This window comes from Budorcas taxicolor, chromosome 2, assembly GCF_023091745.1.
Source record: "Budorcas taxicolor isolate Tak-1 chromosome 2, Takin1.1, whole genome shotgun sequence".
NCBI lineage: Eukaryota > Metazoa > Chordata > Mammalia > Artiodactyla > Bovidae > Budorcas > Budorcas taxicolor.
The window spans coordinates 179635893-179651470 of record NC_068911.1 but is presented as its reverse complement, the minus strand read 5'-3'; the positions used below and the strand labels follow the sequence as shown (position 1 = coordinate 179651470).

The 15578-nt window shown below is 50.9% G+C and overlaps 1 protein-coding gene across 1 annotated transcript in view; it reads left to right on the top strand.

The window, feature by feature from the left end:
• The first annotated feature begins 8030 nt into the window (after window positions 1–8030).
• The window catches only part of PADI4 (peptidyl arginine deiminase 4), a 32979-nt gene continuing 25431 nt past the window's right edge, over window positions 8031–15578 (top strand). The window contains exons 1-2 of the mRNA XM_052635541.1: window positions 8031–8122; window positions 13429–13609. Of these exons, the coding sequence (XP_052491501.1) occupies window positions 8031–8122; window positions 13429–13609 (273 nt within the window). The remainder of the gene's footprint in view (window positions 8123–13428; window positions 13610–15578) is intronic.

The window sequence follows — 15578 nt, the reverse complement described above, 5'->3', positions numbered from 1 at the left end:
TGGGAGCTTCAGTCGGGTCTGACTCTTTGAGATCCCATGGACTGTAGCCCACCAGGCTCCTCTGTCAGGGGATTCTCAAGGCAAGAGTACTGGAGTGGGTTTCCATGCCTTCCTCCAGGGGATCTTCCCCACCCAGAGTTCAAACCCCCGTCTCCTGCATCACAGGCGGGTTCTTGGCCGCTGAGCCGCTGGGGAGCCGTATATACATATTCTGAGAGAGAGGGGCCTCCTGTTGGTTCTGTGTCTTTGACTTCTGTTTGCTGCTCCTTGAAGGCAAGAACCCTTTGGTCCCTGTGTCCCTAATACCCGGCACAAGACCAGGTGCAGAAGCGCGCTCAGCTGATGTCTTTGAATGAATCTCAGTCAGTAGACCCGCGGGCCTGGGGTCTTTTATTTTCCCCCCTAGTTGGCCAGTAGAGCCTTGTGGTTAAGGCTTTGCCATCAGCTCGATATGGGCTCCGATCCTGATTTCCGTTACCACCAGTATATGATCTTGTTTGAGCCCTTTCACCTCTTTGAGCCTCAGTTTATTTGCCTACAAAACGAGGGTGGCAACCCCTTCCTCCTGGGGTTGACATGAGGATCGCTTGAGGTGATGTGTGCCAAGGGTTCACCTGGAGCCTGCCCGGAGCCCAGGACTCGCTAGTCAACGCTGTTAGTTGGGCACACAGTACTGGAAAATTCTCTGCACAAAGGCAGTCAAGAAAGCATTGTTGGGATATCACAGGTGAAAGCAGGACATCCCAGAAAAATCGAAGGTTTCCCTCTTCAACAAGGGAAGAGGTCCTGGCACACAGCAAACGTCTGATACCTGAGTGAAAGAGGCATGCTCAGGGAACATGAAGCAGCCACCGGAGGCCCCGCTCGGTGAGAGATGGGACAAGAGCCCCAGGTGCAAACACAAGCGGCAGCCAGGGCTCATCCTCCCCCGTGAAGGCTTCTGGGCCCGGGACGGCACAGGACCCAGACGTCGGTTCATGTGCACTCGCAGAGTCCTTGAGCGGCAGCCCTCCCTGGTGAGCAGGCCGCACAGTGAGGTCTGGAGCAACCAGGAGGGAGCGCGGGAGGAGCCGGTCCCCAGGCAGGCAGGCTGCACCCAGACCCCCACGACCGTGCCCAGCCCTGCCTGCCGGCTTTCCGGCCGGGAGTCAAACCACTGAACAAACAAATCCCAGGCAAGCTGGCCCCCAAGCCTGGCTGAGAGGAACGTGAGGTGTTGGTGTTATTCTAAACCGGCTCTAGGTTCAAGCTTGCACGGCAGTGCTATTTTAACGCAGCTCCAGTTTCAACTGTCAAGCTGCCGCAGAAAGACAATCACAGTCTACTCAGAAAAAGCAAAGCTCTGGATTCGGGAGGCGACAGCTTGCCCACAGGGCCCGGCTCCTGGCTCTGGCCCTTTCGCTCCCTAAGCTCCCGCCTGATCAAAAGTGCTCTAAAACCAGAGCATGAATGGCAGACAAGCAAGGCGACAAGCTCTGGAACATTTCTCAGCCTCATTAGGGACTAGACACGAGATGCAGCCGTCAAGAGGGCAGAAACGAAAACAAAGCACAAGTCGCTGGGAAGGCCGGGAAGAAGCGAGCTTTCCTGCGAACTGCTTACAGAGGCGTGATTTCATATCACCCTTTGGAAAACAGTTTTAAATAGTAGGAATGCTATCTTCCCAAAAAAACAAGGTATGATCCTATTCAGAGATAAATGTCTATTTTTTTGATTTCGTAATAACAAAAAACAAGAATCATGCTTGCTCAAAATGTAAAGGCATTTGGGAATGGGCAGGAAAACTGTGGTCCTTTCGTTTGGTGGGTTATATGAAGCCACCACCACATGGAACCTGCAAGCTCTGTACAACATCAGGATGAATAGCTTTGCTTTAAGTGAAAAAACTCTGGCTACAAAAGGAAGTGACCTGTGAAATGACTAAATGGATTAGTCGGGGTGGTTGTAGTAATCATTACCTATGGAAATGGTTTTAATTGGGCATGACTTACTTTGAACACATTTTTAAAATTTTAAATGTACGAGAAAAGAGGGAAAAAACAGATTTAAATGTGCAAGATAGAAAGTTGTCGGTGTCCTGCAAAGTGAAAAAAGCTGTGCAACAGTAGTTTTGGCCTTAATCCAACCATTTATACTGCTCTAGAAGAATCCACGCCTACCTGATAACAGAGGTTATCAGTGGAGAGCGGAAAAAGGAGGCATGAAAGAGGGGGAATTTCTCTTTCTACTTAAAAAAATAATATCACCTTTGGGATAAGGACTGGACATTTTAAAAAAATTGTATAAGAACAAAAAAGAATCCATAAGATATGAAATTTAAAATTCTGTGTATAAAATATAGAAGGAAATAAAATCATATGCCAGAAATGGGGCTGCAAAGAGTTGGGCACGACAGCGACCGAACGGCAAAGGTGACTGATGGACTCAGGGAGTATTTTTATTGTGTTTCCTCCAACTAGCCTTTCCCCCACGGACTCGTTATTATCAGCCACTTGTAGTAAGAAGAGGGAAATGTCCCGATGTCCCGTAAGTGTTTTTAAAAGGAGACTGTGGAACTCAGTGACCCTACCATGTGAAATATGAAGTCTTCTCCGGGAAGTATCCATCCGCAGGATACAAAGCTCCAACCTGGAGGCATTCCGAGTTTCCTCCAGCAGCTACAGACAGAACCTCAACCACGGGGGTGGGAGGAAACGCCTACTTTAAACTCTCAAATAATGAGCTGGTTGCTTTCCCCAAAGATGAAAAGAACTGGCCCTTTGAATCCCTGCCAAAGCAGGGAAGCCTCCTCCCCACAGAGGGAAGTGGATCTGAGCCCTTACTCTCCACCATCCAGTTCAGGCAGTGGTGGAGGGAAGACAGCTTGGGCTCTGAGCCTGCCTGGGCCCACACCCCGGTTCAGATCCCTGGCAGTCCAGACAAACGCCTGAGGTCTGCACGACCCAACTGTATGAAATGTAAATGGCTGAAAACCAGGAAGAGATAGACAGCATTTGGAATTCAGCCAGGCAGCAAAGCAATTAGTTGAAAAAAGTTAGCCTCAGTCCCGCAGAGGATTCCAGACTCAAAGCAAATGAAAGAATTGCCTTGAAGGTGTAGCTTGAATTCAGGTAAATCGTTACCCCTCCAAATGACACGGACTTGGAGTTCTCTGTTGTCATAGTAACTAAAAACCACAGGCTCGGCGGTTCCTCTATGGCCAGGGGAGAATCACTTTATGTTTCGGGTTCCTGCCCCCAAAACACATCTGGTTGCTACTTTCTTGAGATAATAAAACTGCTTTATTTTACAGGAGGCCAGTGGAGGAGGCAGGACTGTCGTGACCATCTGCTCACACTCGGGGCCGGGGGTGGAGAGTGATAACAAGGCACGCTTGTGTCTCCCGACCAGGATGGTATCGGCTGCAACCAGAATCCCCACCATCATCTCCTATGACAAGAGACGAACTCAGAAGCGCCATAGATAAATCAAAATAATGAAAGCCTCAAAAATATTGAAGTAACCTTCATGAAGGCAGGGAAAACAAAACAGAAGCAAATAAATAATAAAATGACAAATTTCAGCCCTGATATGTCAATGATAACATTAAATATTAATGTTCTAAAGGTACCAATGAAAAGAGATTAGGAGAATAAGCTTTAAAACCATATACTGTCTACAAGAAACTTACTTCAAACATATTAAAGTAAGTAGGCTGACAAACAAAACAATGGAGAAGATTACCATGCAAATCCTAACCAAAAGAAAGCTGGAAACAGCTTTACAAATATCAGAAGACGTAGACTTGGGGCTTCCCGGGTGGGTCAGTGGAGAAGAATCTGTCTGTCCAGTGAAGGAGGCTTGGGTTCAGTCTCTGGGTTGGGAAGGTCCCCTGGAGGAGGACATGGCAATCCACTCCAGTATTCTTGCCTCTAAAATCCTGTGGACAAAGGAGCCTGGCAGGATGCAGCCCACGGCTCGCAAAGAGTCGGACACGACTGAGCAACTGAGCATGGCTGCACCAGCAGACTCAAGAGCAGAAAGCTTACAAGGGGCAGAGAGGGACGCAAAAGAGTCGGTCCACCAGAAAACAGCGAGCCTACATGTGTATGCTCCAAACAAGTGCTGCGGAGGTGTGGAGAGCTGATAGAAAGTAAGGGAAAGATAGACAAATTCACAGCAATAACCGGAGACTTCAACACTCCTCTCTCCACGCTTGAGAAAACAACTAGACGAAAAGAAATTCAGGAGGACGAGGAGCTCCACAGCAGAACTGAACTGGCGTCCACAGAACACTCTACCCCAGAGCAAGCTAGTGGAGGTGATGGAATTTCAGTTGAGCTATTTCAAATCCTGGAAGAGGATGCTGTGAAAGTGCTGCACTCACTGTGCCAGCAAATTAGGAAAACTCAGCAGCGGCCACAGGACTGGAAAAGGTCAGTTTTCATTCCAATCCCAAAGAAAGGCAATGCCAAAGAATGCTCAAACGACCGCACAGTTGCACTCATCTCACACGCTAGTAAAGTAATGCTCAAAATTCTCCAAGCCAGGCTTCAGCAATACCTGAACCGTGAACTTCCAGATGTTCAAGCTGGTTTTAGAAAAGGCAGAGGAACCAGAGATCAAATTGCCAGCATCCACTGGATCACTGAAAAAGCAAGAGAGTTCCAGAAAAAACATCTATTTCTGCTTTATTGACTATGCCAAAGCCTTTGACTGTGGATCACAACAGGCTGCGGAAAATTCTGAAAGAGATGGGAATACCAGACCACCTGACCTGGCTCTTGAGAAATCTGTATGCAGGTCAGGAAGCAACAGTTAGAACTGGACATGGAGCAACAGACTGGTTCCAAATTGGGAAAGGAGTACGTCAAGGCTCTGTATTGTCACCCTGCTTATTTAACTTCTATGCAGAGTACATCATGAGAAACGCTGGACTGGAAGAAACACAGCTGGAATCAAGATTGCCAGGAGAAATATCAATAACCTCAGATATGCAGATGACACCACCCTTATGGCAGAAAGTGAAGAGGAGCTAAAAGGCCTGTTGATGAAAGTGAAAGAGGAGAGTGAAAAAGTTGGCTTAAAGCTCAACATTGAAAAAACTAAGATCATGGCATCCGGTCCCATCACTTCATGGCAAATAGGTGGGGAAACATGGAAATAGTGAGACTTTATTCTCTTGGGCTCCAAAATCACTGTAGGTGGTGACTGTAGCCATGAAATTAAAAGACACTTGCTCCTTGGAAGAAAAGCTATGACCAACCTAGATAGCATATTAAAAACCAGAGACATTACTTTGCCAACAAAGGTCCTTCTAGTCAAGGCTATGGTTTTTCCAGTAGTCATGTATAGATGTGAGAGTTGGACTATAAAGAAAGCTGAGCACTGAAGAATTGATGCTTTTGAACTGTGGTGCTGGAGAAGACTCTTGAGAGCCCCTTGGACTGCAAGGAGATCCAACCAGTCCATCCTAAAAGAATCAGTCCTAAATATTCACTGGAAGGACTAATGCTGAAGCTGAGACTCCAATACTTTGTCCACCTGATGTGAAGAATTGACTCACTAGAAAAGACCCTGATGCTGGGAAAGATTGAAGGCGGGAGGAGAAGGGGGCGACAGAGGATGAGATGGTTGGATGGCATCACCGCCTCGATGGACATGAGTTTGAGCAAGCTGTGGGAGTTGGTGATGGACAGGGAGGCCTGGCGTGCTGCTGTCCATGGGGTGAGCGACTGAGCAACTGAGCTGAACTGAGTGACCCCCAGTTCACGTGTTGAAGCCCTGATGGTCCCATCTATAACGGGGGCATCACAATAGGACCTACCTCATGGGGCCGTTGGCAGGAAGCAGGCTTGGAACTCAGGCCTGACTAATCCCACAGTCCTGCTCTTAATTAATGAAGCAAATGCTTTGCTTCAAAGCCAGAGGAAATAAACAAAAAAACTTCCATATATGTTAAATAGACATTTCTCCAAAGATATACAGATGGTCAAAAGGCACATGAAAAGATGTTCGGCAGCGCTCATTCTTAGAGAAATGCAAATCAAAACTATAGTGAAGTATCACCTCATACCAGTCACAATGGTTATAATCAAGAAGTCTACAAACAATAAATGCTGGAGAGGGTGTGGAGCAAAGGAAAGTCTCCTACACTGTTGATGGGAATATAAATTGGTTCAGCCACTATGGAGAATATGGTGGAGGTTCCTTAAAATAAACCTGAAAATAGAGCTGCCAGAAAACCATAATTTGAAAAGATATGTGAACCCTAACGATTGTTGCAGCACTACTTACAGTAGCAAGGACGCGGAAGCAAGCGAAATGGCCGCGGAGAGAGCAGTAAAGAGGATATGGTGTGTATGTATATGTACGTATGCACCATGGAATATCACTCAGCCGCAACAGAGGATGGAATGGTGCCATTTGCAGTGACATGGGCTGACCTAGAGACTGTCATAATGAGCAAAGTCAGACAGAGAAAGGCAAATATACGATATTACTTATATGCAGAATCTTAAAAAATGGTACAAACGAATGTACTTTCAAGACAGAGATAGGGTCACGGATGTAGGGAACAAACATGGTTACCGAGGGAGGAAGGAGGGAAGACTGGGAGGCTGGGACTGATGCATACGTATGACTGGGTGTGAACCAGGGAACTGTTAATAATGAGGACCCGCCTGTAGCAGAACCCACTATGTGTACAGGGAGCTCGACCTAGCACTCTGTAACGACCGTCCGAAGAAGACTGGCGGCGTGTATCTGCATAACCGGCTCACCTCGCGGCTCAGCAGAACCCAGACGCCACTGCAGACCCATAGGCTCCAGTAAAGGTTCTGCTGCTCCAGATCCCCGAGCAGGCCTCCTCTGGGTGTTGGCTCGGGGCCCGTCCCGCCACCCCCTCACCTGGACGGGCAGGCGGTGAATGTTGGCCCAGGGCAGGGTGCCTTTGGCTCACCCCCTGGCTCTGCCGCTTTCTAGCTGTGAAATCTGTCCGTGACTCGCTTTCTTCCTCTGGAAAATGGGGATGATAATGGCGCTGACCCCAGAGAGCCTCTGTGAGGGTGAAATGAGAGAATTACAGCAGAACCCACCTCACAAGCTCGCCTTAGGGAGTTTTCCACGCGAAGGCCAGAGAAAGATGCCCTGCACACCCAGGAGAAACCCCAGGAGACAGCCATCGCAGGGGTGACCCAGCCTGGGGTGACTTGTCCCAAACCTGGTTAGGCTTTTCTTCTTTAGTCCCTTTTATTTTGTTGTTTATTTTTAATCAGAGTATAATGGCTTTACAAAGTTGTGTCAGTGTCTGCGGTACAGCGAAGAGCACCGGCTACACACCCCCCCTCCCTCTGGAGCCTCCTCCTGCTTGCCCCTGGCCCCACGCCCAGGCCATCGCAGAGCGCCGAGCCGAGCCCCCTGCGGGGTGCAGCGGCTCCCACTCGCCGTCCGCTTCACACACGGCCGCGTGTGCATCAGTCTTACTCTCTCAGCTCGCCCCCACGCCCCTTCCTCCGCTGTGTCCACACATCGGTCCTCCAGGTCCGCGGCTCTATTCCTGCCCTGCAAACAGGCTCCTCAGTCTCATTTTCCCAGATTCCGTACACGTGCGTTCATACACGCTGTTTGTCTTCCCTGGCTCCTCTTTGAAGGTGTAGCCTGGCCTGTGACCTCAGCCTTGCCTTCTCCTCTCTGATACCCTGTCTGGATGGACCCAGGTGTCCATGGCTGCAGGAGGGGATGGGGCGGGGGGAGGAGACCTCAGACCCGCACCCCCGCACCCCCGCTCGCAGGCTTCCGAAACCCTCAGCTCTTGCCAGGACGCTGACCGAACCAGCCTGCCACCAGTCCTGGCATCAGCGCCAAACTGGGTCCCGGGCCTGGGGGCAGCTCCAGGACAGAGGAGGGGCCGGGGAGACACCGCCGGCCCTGGGGGAGGAAGGGTTGAACCACAAACCGCAGGCGCTGACTCACGGCCTCCGCTGGGTGCTGGGCAGATAAAAGCAGCAGCCCCGGGGCCTCCTGCAGCCGCAGGGACGCACAGGCCAGCGATGGCCTGGGGCACGGTGGTCCACGTGGCCCCGGGGCAGCCCACCCAGGCCGTGTGTGTGCTGGGCACCGAGACGCAGCTGGATGTCTACAGGTGAGCAGGGGACGTTCTGGGGCCACGGGCAGCTTTGGGGCTGTGGGTGAACGCCTTCTGCTGCCACACGAGGGGTTTGGCTCAAGCGGCGGCCACTGCCGGGGAGAAGCCGGAGGGCCGAGATCCGAGTGGCCCTGGGACTCCCCTGGACTCCAGGCAGCGACTCATCGCCACAGACGAGCAGGGCTTCCCCAGGGCCTCACCGCACAGGAAACCTGGTAGGGCAAGCAGGACCACATCCTCTCACGCTTGAGGCCGTGAAGCGCAGAGAGGTCCTGTGACTCGCCCAAGGTTGCACAGTGCGTGGATCCTGGGAATGAGTCTGGCCTCCGGATCTCACAGCCCCGGCCCAGCTCCCCTTGCGCTGGGCTGCCCTGCGCTGCTCAGTCAAGCCTCCCTCCGTGGGTGTGCAATAGTGCGGGCATGATGAGACAGGTTCTGGCATGGAACGGCGGAGGCGGAGGCCTGGCCCTGCTATTGGTTAGCTGAGATGCCCTGGGCAGCTGAGCCTCAGTTTCTTCATCTGTGAAATGGGGATTATACCCACTTTGTAGAGTGCTTGCAGGGATTAAGCGTGGAAACCTTGAAAATGTCTATTGTGTACTTACTACAGTGCTGGACCTGCCCCAGTGGTGGTTCTTCTGTTCATTCATTCCTTCGACAAATGCTAACTGAACCCCTGTTGTAGCCAAGCCCCGTGCCAGGCTCTAGCTAAACAGGGAGGTCTAAGCTGCTCGTGGTGGGCACGGCTGGGCCGTTGCCGTTGTCGGTGGGCACGGTGCCAGCCTCCAGCTTCCGCCGCCACAGGTGAGCAGCTGTGCTTCTAGAAGAGTGCCCAGAGGACAGTTTGGCACACTGCCTTGAGTGTCGCTTGCCTCCTGAAGCGGGGCAGCAAACCGCAGGAAGTGTCTGGGGCCTCCTGGGGACATGGAGGCTGGCAGGAGGCCGAGAGGGTGAGGACTGAGGGGGGAGGAGGCTCACCATCATCCGGGCCACCCTGCGCCAGGGCAGTCTGTCCATCGAGCCCGGGGTTCCAGCCCCGCTGGCTCACACGGTCACGGTGACACTCACGTCACGCTTGGCACACACAGCTCTGTCAACCCCCCGTGAGGAAGGCAGCGCTGTCCCCATTTTACAGAAGAGGAAGCTTGTTTTTACCAGTTACCTTTCCGTTGTCCATTTTTCTCTGTACTTGCCTTTTTGAAGGAAATTTTCCTGTTCTCTTGAAAAATTATTGCATTTTCTCCATGTATGGAAATCTACGGACTTTATTTCTATTCTTCTGGTGAATACCTTTCCATTTTAACAATAAAATGTTGGAAGTAAAAGTTGCTCAGTCGTGTCCGACCCTTTGCCGCCCCGTGGCCTGTGCCCCACCAGGCTCCTCTGTCCATGGGGTTCTCCAGGCAAGAGTACTGGAGTGGGTTGCCATGCCCTCCTCCAGGAGATCTTCCCAACTCAGGGATGAAACCTGGGTCTCCCACATGGCAAGCAGATTCTTTACCATCTGAGCCACCAGGGGTTAAACACTATCTTAATCCTCTCTTCAATCAAGCACCTCGGAATATTTTAACTCTCATTACCCCTCCCAATTTACATTCTGCCTTTTTTTTCTTAATGTCACAATTTTGATATTTTTATAAACTTTTAAAATACAGACAATACTCTTTAGATTAACCAAAGTATTTACCATTTTATTTGCTCACCATTCTTCCTTGCATCCAGATGCTTCTAACATTAGATATCTTCTTCTTAAGGTATACTTCTTAAAGTGTATCTTTAGAAGTTGCTTTGGTGAAAATGCATTGGTTTTAAATTAAAATGCCAGTTCTTCATCTGAAAATGTTTTTATTAAAATATAACTTAATGTACACAAATAAAAGTTAACGGTTATTTTTTCAAGATACTTTGAAGATGTTATTTAACTGTCTTCTGGATTTCATTACTGTTGTTGAGAAGTCTACTTTCAATCTAATTATGAAGCAGGGAAAAGACTAATAGAGTTTTGCCAAGAAAACGCACTGGTCATAGCAAACACCCTCTTCCAACAACACAAGAGAAGACTCTATACATGGACATCACCAGATGGTCAACACCGAAATCAGATTGATTATATTCTTTGCAGCCAAAGATGGAGAAGCTCTATACAGTCAACAAAAACAAGACCAGGAGCTGACTGTGGCTCAGATCATGAACTCCTTATTACCAAATTCAGACTGAAACTGAAGAAAGTAGGGAAAACCTCTAGACCATTCAGGTATGACCTAAATCAAATCCCTCATGATTACACAGTGGAAGTGAGAAATAGATTCAAGGGCCTAGATCTGATAGATAGAGTGCCTGATGAACTATGGAATGAGGTTCGTGACATTGTACAGGAGACAGGGATCAAGACCATCCCCATGGAAAAGAAATGCAAAAAAGCAAAATGGCTGTCTGGGGAGGCCTTACTAATAGCTGTGAAAAGAAGGGAGGCGAAAAGCAAAGGAGAAAAGGAAAGATATAAGCATCTGAATGCAGAGTTCCAAAGAATAGCAAGGAGAGATAACAAAGCCTTCTTCAGTGATCAATGCAAAGAAATAGAGGAAAAGAACAGAATCGGAAAGACCAGATCTCTTCAAGAAAATTAGAGATACCAAGGGAACATTTCATGCAAAGATGGGCTCGATAAAGGACAGAAATGGTATGGACCTAACAGAAGCAGAAGATATTAAGAAGAGGTGGCAAGAATACACAGGAGAACTGTACAAAAAGGATCTTCATGACCCGGATAATCACGGTGGTGTGATCACTCACCTAGAGCCAGACATCCTGGAATGTGAAGTCAAGTGGGCCTTAGAAAGCATCACTATGAACAAAGCTAGTGGAGGTGATGGAATTTCAGTTGAGCTATTTCAAATCCTGAAAGATGATGCTGTGAAAGTGCTGCACTCAATATGCCAGCAAACTTGGGAAAACTCAGCAGTGGCCACAGGACTGGAAAAGGTCAGTTTTCATTCCAATCCCAAAGAAAGGCAATGCCAAAGAATGCTCAAACGACCACACAATTGCACTCATCTCACATGCTAACAAAGTAGTGCTCAAAATTCTCCAAGCCAGGCTTCAGCAATACCTGAACCGTGAACTTCCTGATGTTCAAGCTGGTTTTAGAAAAGGCAGAGGAACCAGAGATCAAATTGCCAACATCCACTGGATCATAAAAAAAGCAAGAGAGTTCCAGAAAAAACATCTCTTTCTGCTTTATTGACTATGCCAAAGCCTTTGACTGTGTGGATCACAATAAACTGGAAAATTCTGAAAGAGATGGAACTACCAGACCACCTAACCTGCCTCTTGAGAAATCTGTATGCAGGCCAGAAAGCAACAATTAGAACTGGACATGGAACAACAGACAGGTTCCAAATAGGAAAAGGAGTACATCCAGGCTGTATATTGTCACTCTGCTTATTTAACTTATATGCAGAGTACATCATGAGAAACACTGGGCTGGAAGAAGCACAAGCTGGAATCAAGATTGCCGGGAGAAATATCAATAACCTCAGATATGCAGATGACACCACCCTTATGGCAGAAAGTGAAGAGGAGCTAAAAAGCCTGTTGATGAAAGTAAAAGAGGAGAGTGAAAAAGTTGGCTTAAAGCTCAACATTCAGAAAACGAAGATCATGGCATCCGGTCCCATCACTTCATGGCAAATAGATGGGGAAACAGTGGAACCAGTGTCAGACTTTATTTTTTTGGGCTCCAAAATCACTGCAGATGGTGAGTACAGCCATGAAATTAAAAGACGCTTACTCCTTGGAAGAAAAGTTATGAGCAACCTAGATAGCATATTCAAAAGCAGAGACATTACTTTGCCGACTAAAGTCCATGTAGTCAAGGATATGGTTTTTCCACTGGTCAGGTATGGATGTGAGAGTTGGACTGTGAAGAAGGCTGAGCGCCGAAGAATTGATGCTTTTGAACTGTGGTGTTGGAGAAGACTCTTGAGAGTCCCTTGGACTGCGAGGAGAGCCAACCAGTCCATTCTGAAGGAAACCAGTCCTGGGTGTTCATTGGAAGGACTGATGCTGAGGCTGAAACTCCAGTACTTTGGCCACCTCATGCGAAGAACTGACTCATTGGAAAAGACTCTGATGCTGGGAGGGATTGAGGGCAGGAGGAGAAGGGGAGGACCAAGGATGAGATGGCTAGATGGCATCACTGACTCGATGGACGCAAGTCTGAATGGACTCCGGGAGATGGTGACGGACAGGGAGGCCTGGCGTGCTGCGATTCATGGGGTCGCAAAGAGTCGGACAGGACGGAGAGACTGAACTGAACTGATTATTCCTTAATGGGCGACCAGACTTTTCTTCTTTCCGGAAACCTGTAAGATCTGTTTGTCTTTGGTTTTCTTAACTGCGGCGAGGTGTGTTTGTCTGCGGGTGTACACAAGTGTGTATGTGCACATACAGAGGGGAATCATTGACAACTCCTGTTACTTTCCGTATCTCAGCAATGCAGCAAAGAGTATATTCTAAGAACTTCCCTGGTGGTCCAGTGGTTGAGAACCCGCCTTGCAATGCAGGGGATGCAAGTTCGATCCCAGGTCTGGGAACTAAAGTCCCATATGCTGAGCCTCCTGAGCCCGAGGGCCACAGCTAGCCCCAAAGCAGCCACATAAAGAAACTCAATAAGTGTTTAAACGAGACTGTGCTCTAACCACAAGCCAGCTGCTTTCTAGAGCACGGCCTGCCACGACTCCAGAAACAGAAGCTCGTGTGATTCTTCACGTGTGCACAGCCCCATGTGTGCATATCTGTGTGCAAACCTCGGGGTGTGCGCCTCACTCTCCGCACACACCCGTGCGTGTGCCTTGGTGTGCCCCTTCCCAGTTCAAGCATCAGTCCTCTGGGTCAGGGGTTTCCTTTCTGCTCCCCACTGTCTCCTGCGGGCATGCGTGCGTGCTAAGTCGCACTCTCTGTGGCCCCGTGGACTGTAGCCCGCCAGGCCCCTCTGTCCATGGGATTCTCCAGGCAGGAACACTGGAGGGGGTTTGCCACGCCCTCCTCCAGAGCATCTTCCCGACCCAGGGACCGACCTCGCGTCTCTTATGTCTCAGCGTTGGCAGGCAGGTTCTTTACCATCGCGCCCCTGGGGAAGCCCGCTGCCTCCTGAAAACCTCCTTATTACCACCGGTCAGGGTCAGTCTGCCTGCCTTGTGGTGTCTGCACTGGCGGCAAGGGAGGAGCCCTGGGGCCGGCCGCAGTAGGCTGGCCTCCGCCTCACCGCCTCCGTCTGTCCTCCCCGTCTGTCTCCTCCACAGCTCTGCCCCCAAGGGCTCCACATCCTTCAGCATCACCGCCTCCCCAGGAGTGGTCGTGAAGGTCGCCCACAGGCCTCCAGCCAAGAAGAGTCCCACAGGCTCGTCCCAGTGGCCCCTGGAGCCCGGCCTGGACGTGAGCCTGAAGCTGAGTGCGGCCAGCGAGAGCACAGGGGACCAGCAGGTGAGGGCAGCGTGGGGCCGGGAGGCGGGGGGGCCAGCAGGTCCCGACAGGCCCGCCCCTCGGCCCGTCCAGGGTCAGCAGGTCCCGACAGGCCCGCCCCTCGGCCCGTCCAGGGTCAGCAGGTCCCGACAGGTCGGCCTGTCCAGCATCAACCCGCAGCCTCCCCACTCTCAGAGCCCGCTTGTCCTCAACAGAACTCATGATAGCTTGTTCCCCCCGTAGCATCCTCACATCGAGATGTCGGGGGCTTACAGAGGTCAGGGTTTTGATTAAATTTATTCATCCAGCAAATGTTTAATAATCGCCTTCTCTGTGCCGGGCACTGTCAGACCCTGAAGATTTTAACGATCAAGAAGGTGGGATCGCAGCCCCTATGGTGCTCACAGCCCATGGGCGAGAGCGTCAGATAATACGAATGGCTAGGAACGGGGTGTCCACTGGGAGGCGCATGGTCCGGCAGCCCCGGGAAACTGGCCCTGGCCTTGCACTTAGCTTCTTAGGCTGCTGTAACACAGGGCCACGGTTTTAAAGCAACAGAAACCTGTTCTCTCACGTTTCTGGAGGACAGAAGTCTGAAATCAGGTGTCAGCAGGACCGTGTTCTTTGGAATCAGTTCTTTGCCTCTTCCCGCTGCTGCTGGCTGCGGGATCCCGGGACTGATGGCCATGTGGCTCCAGTCTCTGCCCCTGGGGCCCGCCCCTCCTTCTCAGTCCCTCTCTGCCTCCTTGGCAGGACGCTTGTCACTGGACTCAAGGCCTGTCTGGATAACACAGGATGATCTCAAGGTCCTTAATTACATCCGCAAACATCTTTTTTTTTCCCCCAAATGGGGTCACATTCACAGGATCCAGGGATAGGACGTGGACATGTCTTTTGGGGAATCACCGTTTAACCCGCTGTACTCACATTGACTATAGATGGATAATCACGGCCCTCCGGAGGTTCTCACACATAGATCTGGGCCAATAACCACTTGTTCCCAGCAGGGGAGGTCAAACGGTCTCTCCCCAGGGGCAGAGAGTTGTTTCTTGTTGTAGGAACACAGACCTTGGGCATCAAAGCTGCTCAGAGAGTGAGTAATCAGGGGGCGCTTCCTGGAAGAAGCGGCAAGCTGAAGGGTGCTGTGAACGACCTATTTAAGAGGGGTAAAGAGGAGCTAGAGCTCAACATAGAGGATGTGGCCTCGGTGCGCACTGCGGGTAAGAGAGGGTGAGATGTGTGTCGGGGAAGCTGAAGAAGGCTTGTATGGAGAGAAAGGAGCGGGGAGAGAGGGAGCCAGTGTCAGAGGGTTGGCATCCGGGACCTCTTTCTCTTGGGGCAACAGGAACCTTTCATGCAGGAGCAGCGAGACCGTAAACGTACATTGGTAAGACCCACTGGCTGCAGTGAGTGAGTCCATTAGATCTAGGCAGGGCGACTGGTCAGGAGGTGGACGGTTTAGACGCAAGGTGACGGCAGCTGCGACGTTTCTCTGGGTGCCCGCCATCCACAGGGCAGGTCCAGACGCCTCAGTGTGGCCCCCGGGAGCTCCGCTTCCTCTGGGGGCAGCTCTTGGGTTTTGCTCTGGGGAACTCTCCTCCACCTTCTTGCTTGGGAGCGTGGTTCCTGATGCTCGGCCAGACGGGGCCCATCGGATGGGTTCTCGCTGGGCTTGGAGCCTTGGGAGATGGGGGCTGGTGTTTCTCGATCTCAACGGCATCTGCCCTGAAGAGGCCAGCCCTGCTCAAAGCCCCTGCTCCCCGATCCCTGGAGGCTGGGGCCCAGCCTTTCCCAGTCTGCTTCCTCAGGCCTCCTCCCTGCCCCTGCTGGCCAGCGTTCCCCGCGGCTGTCACCCCAGCCTCCCTCTCACACCTCTCCCATCACACCCCCAACCGCTGGACTCCTGCGGTCCCTCCTGGACCCCCTCAAAGGGTGCCTCCCCGACACCAGGCAGGCAGACCAAGCCCCGGGCCCCGGCCCCCAAAGGACC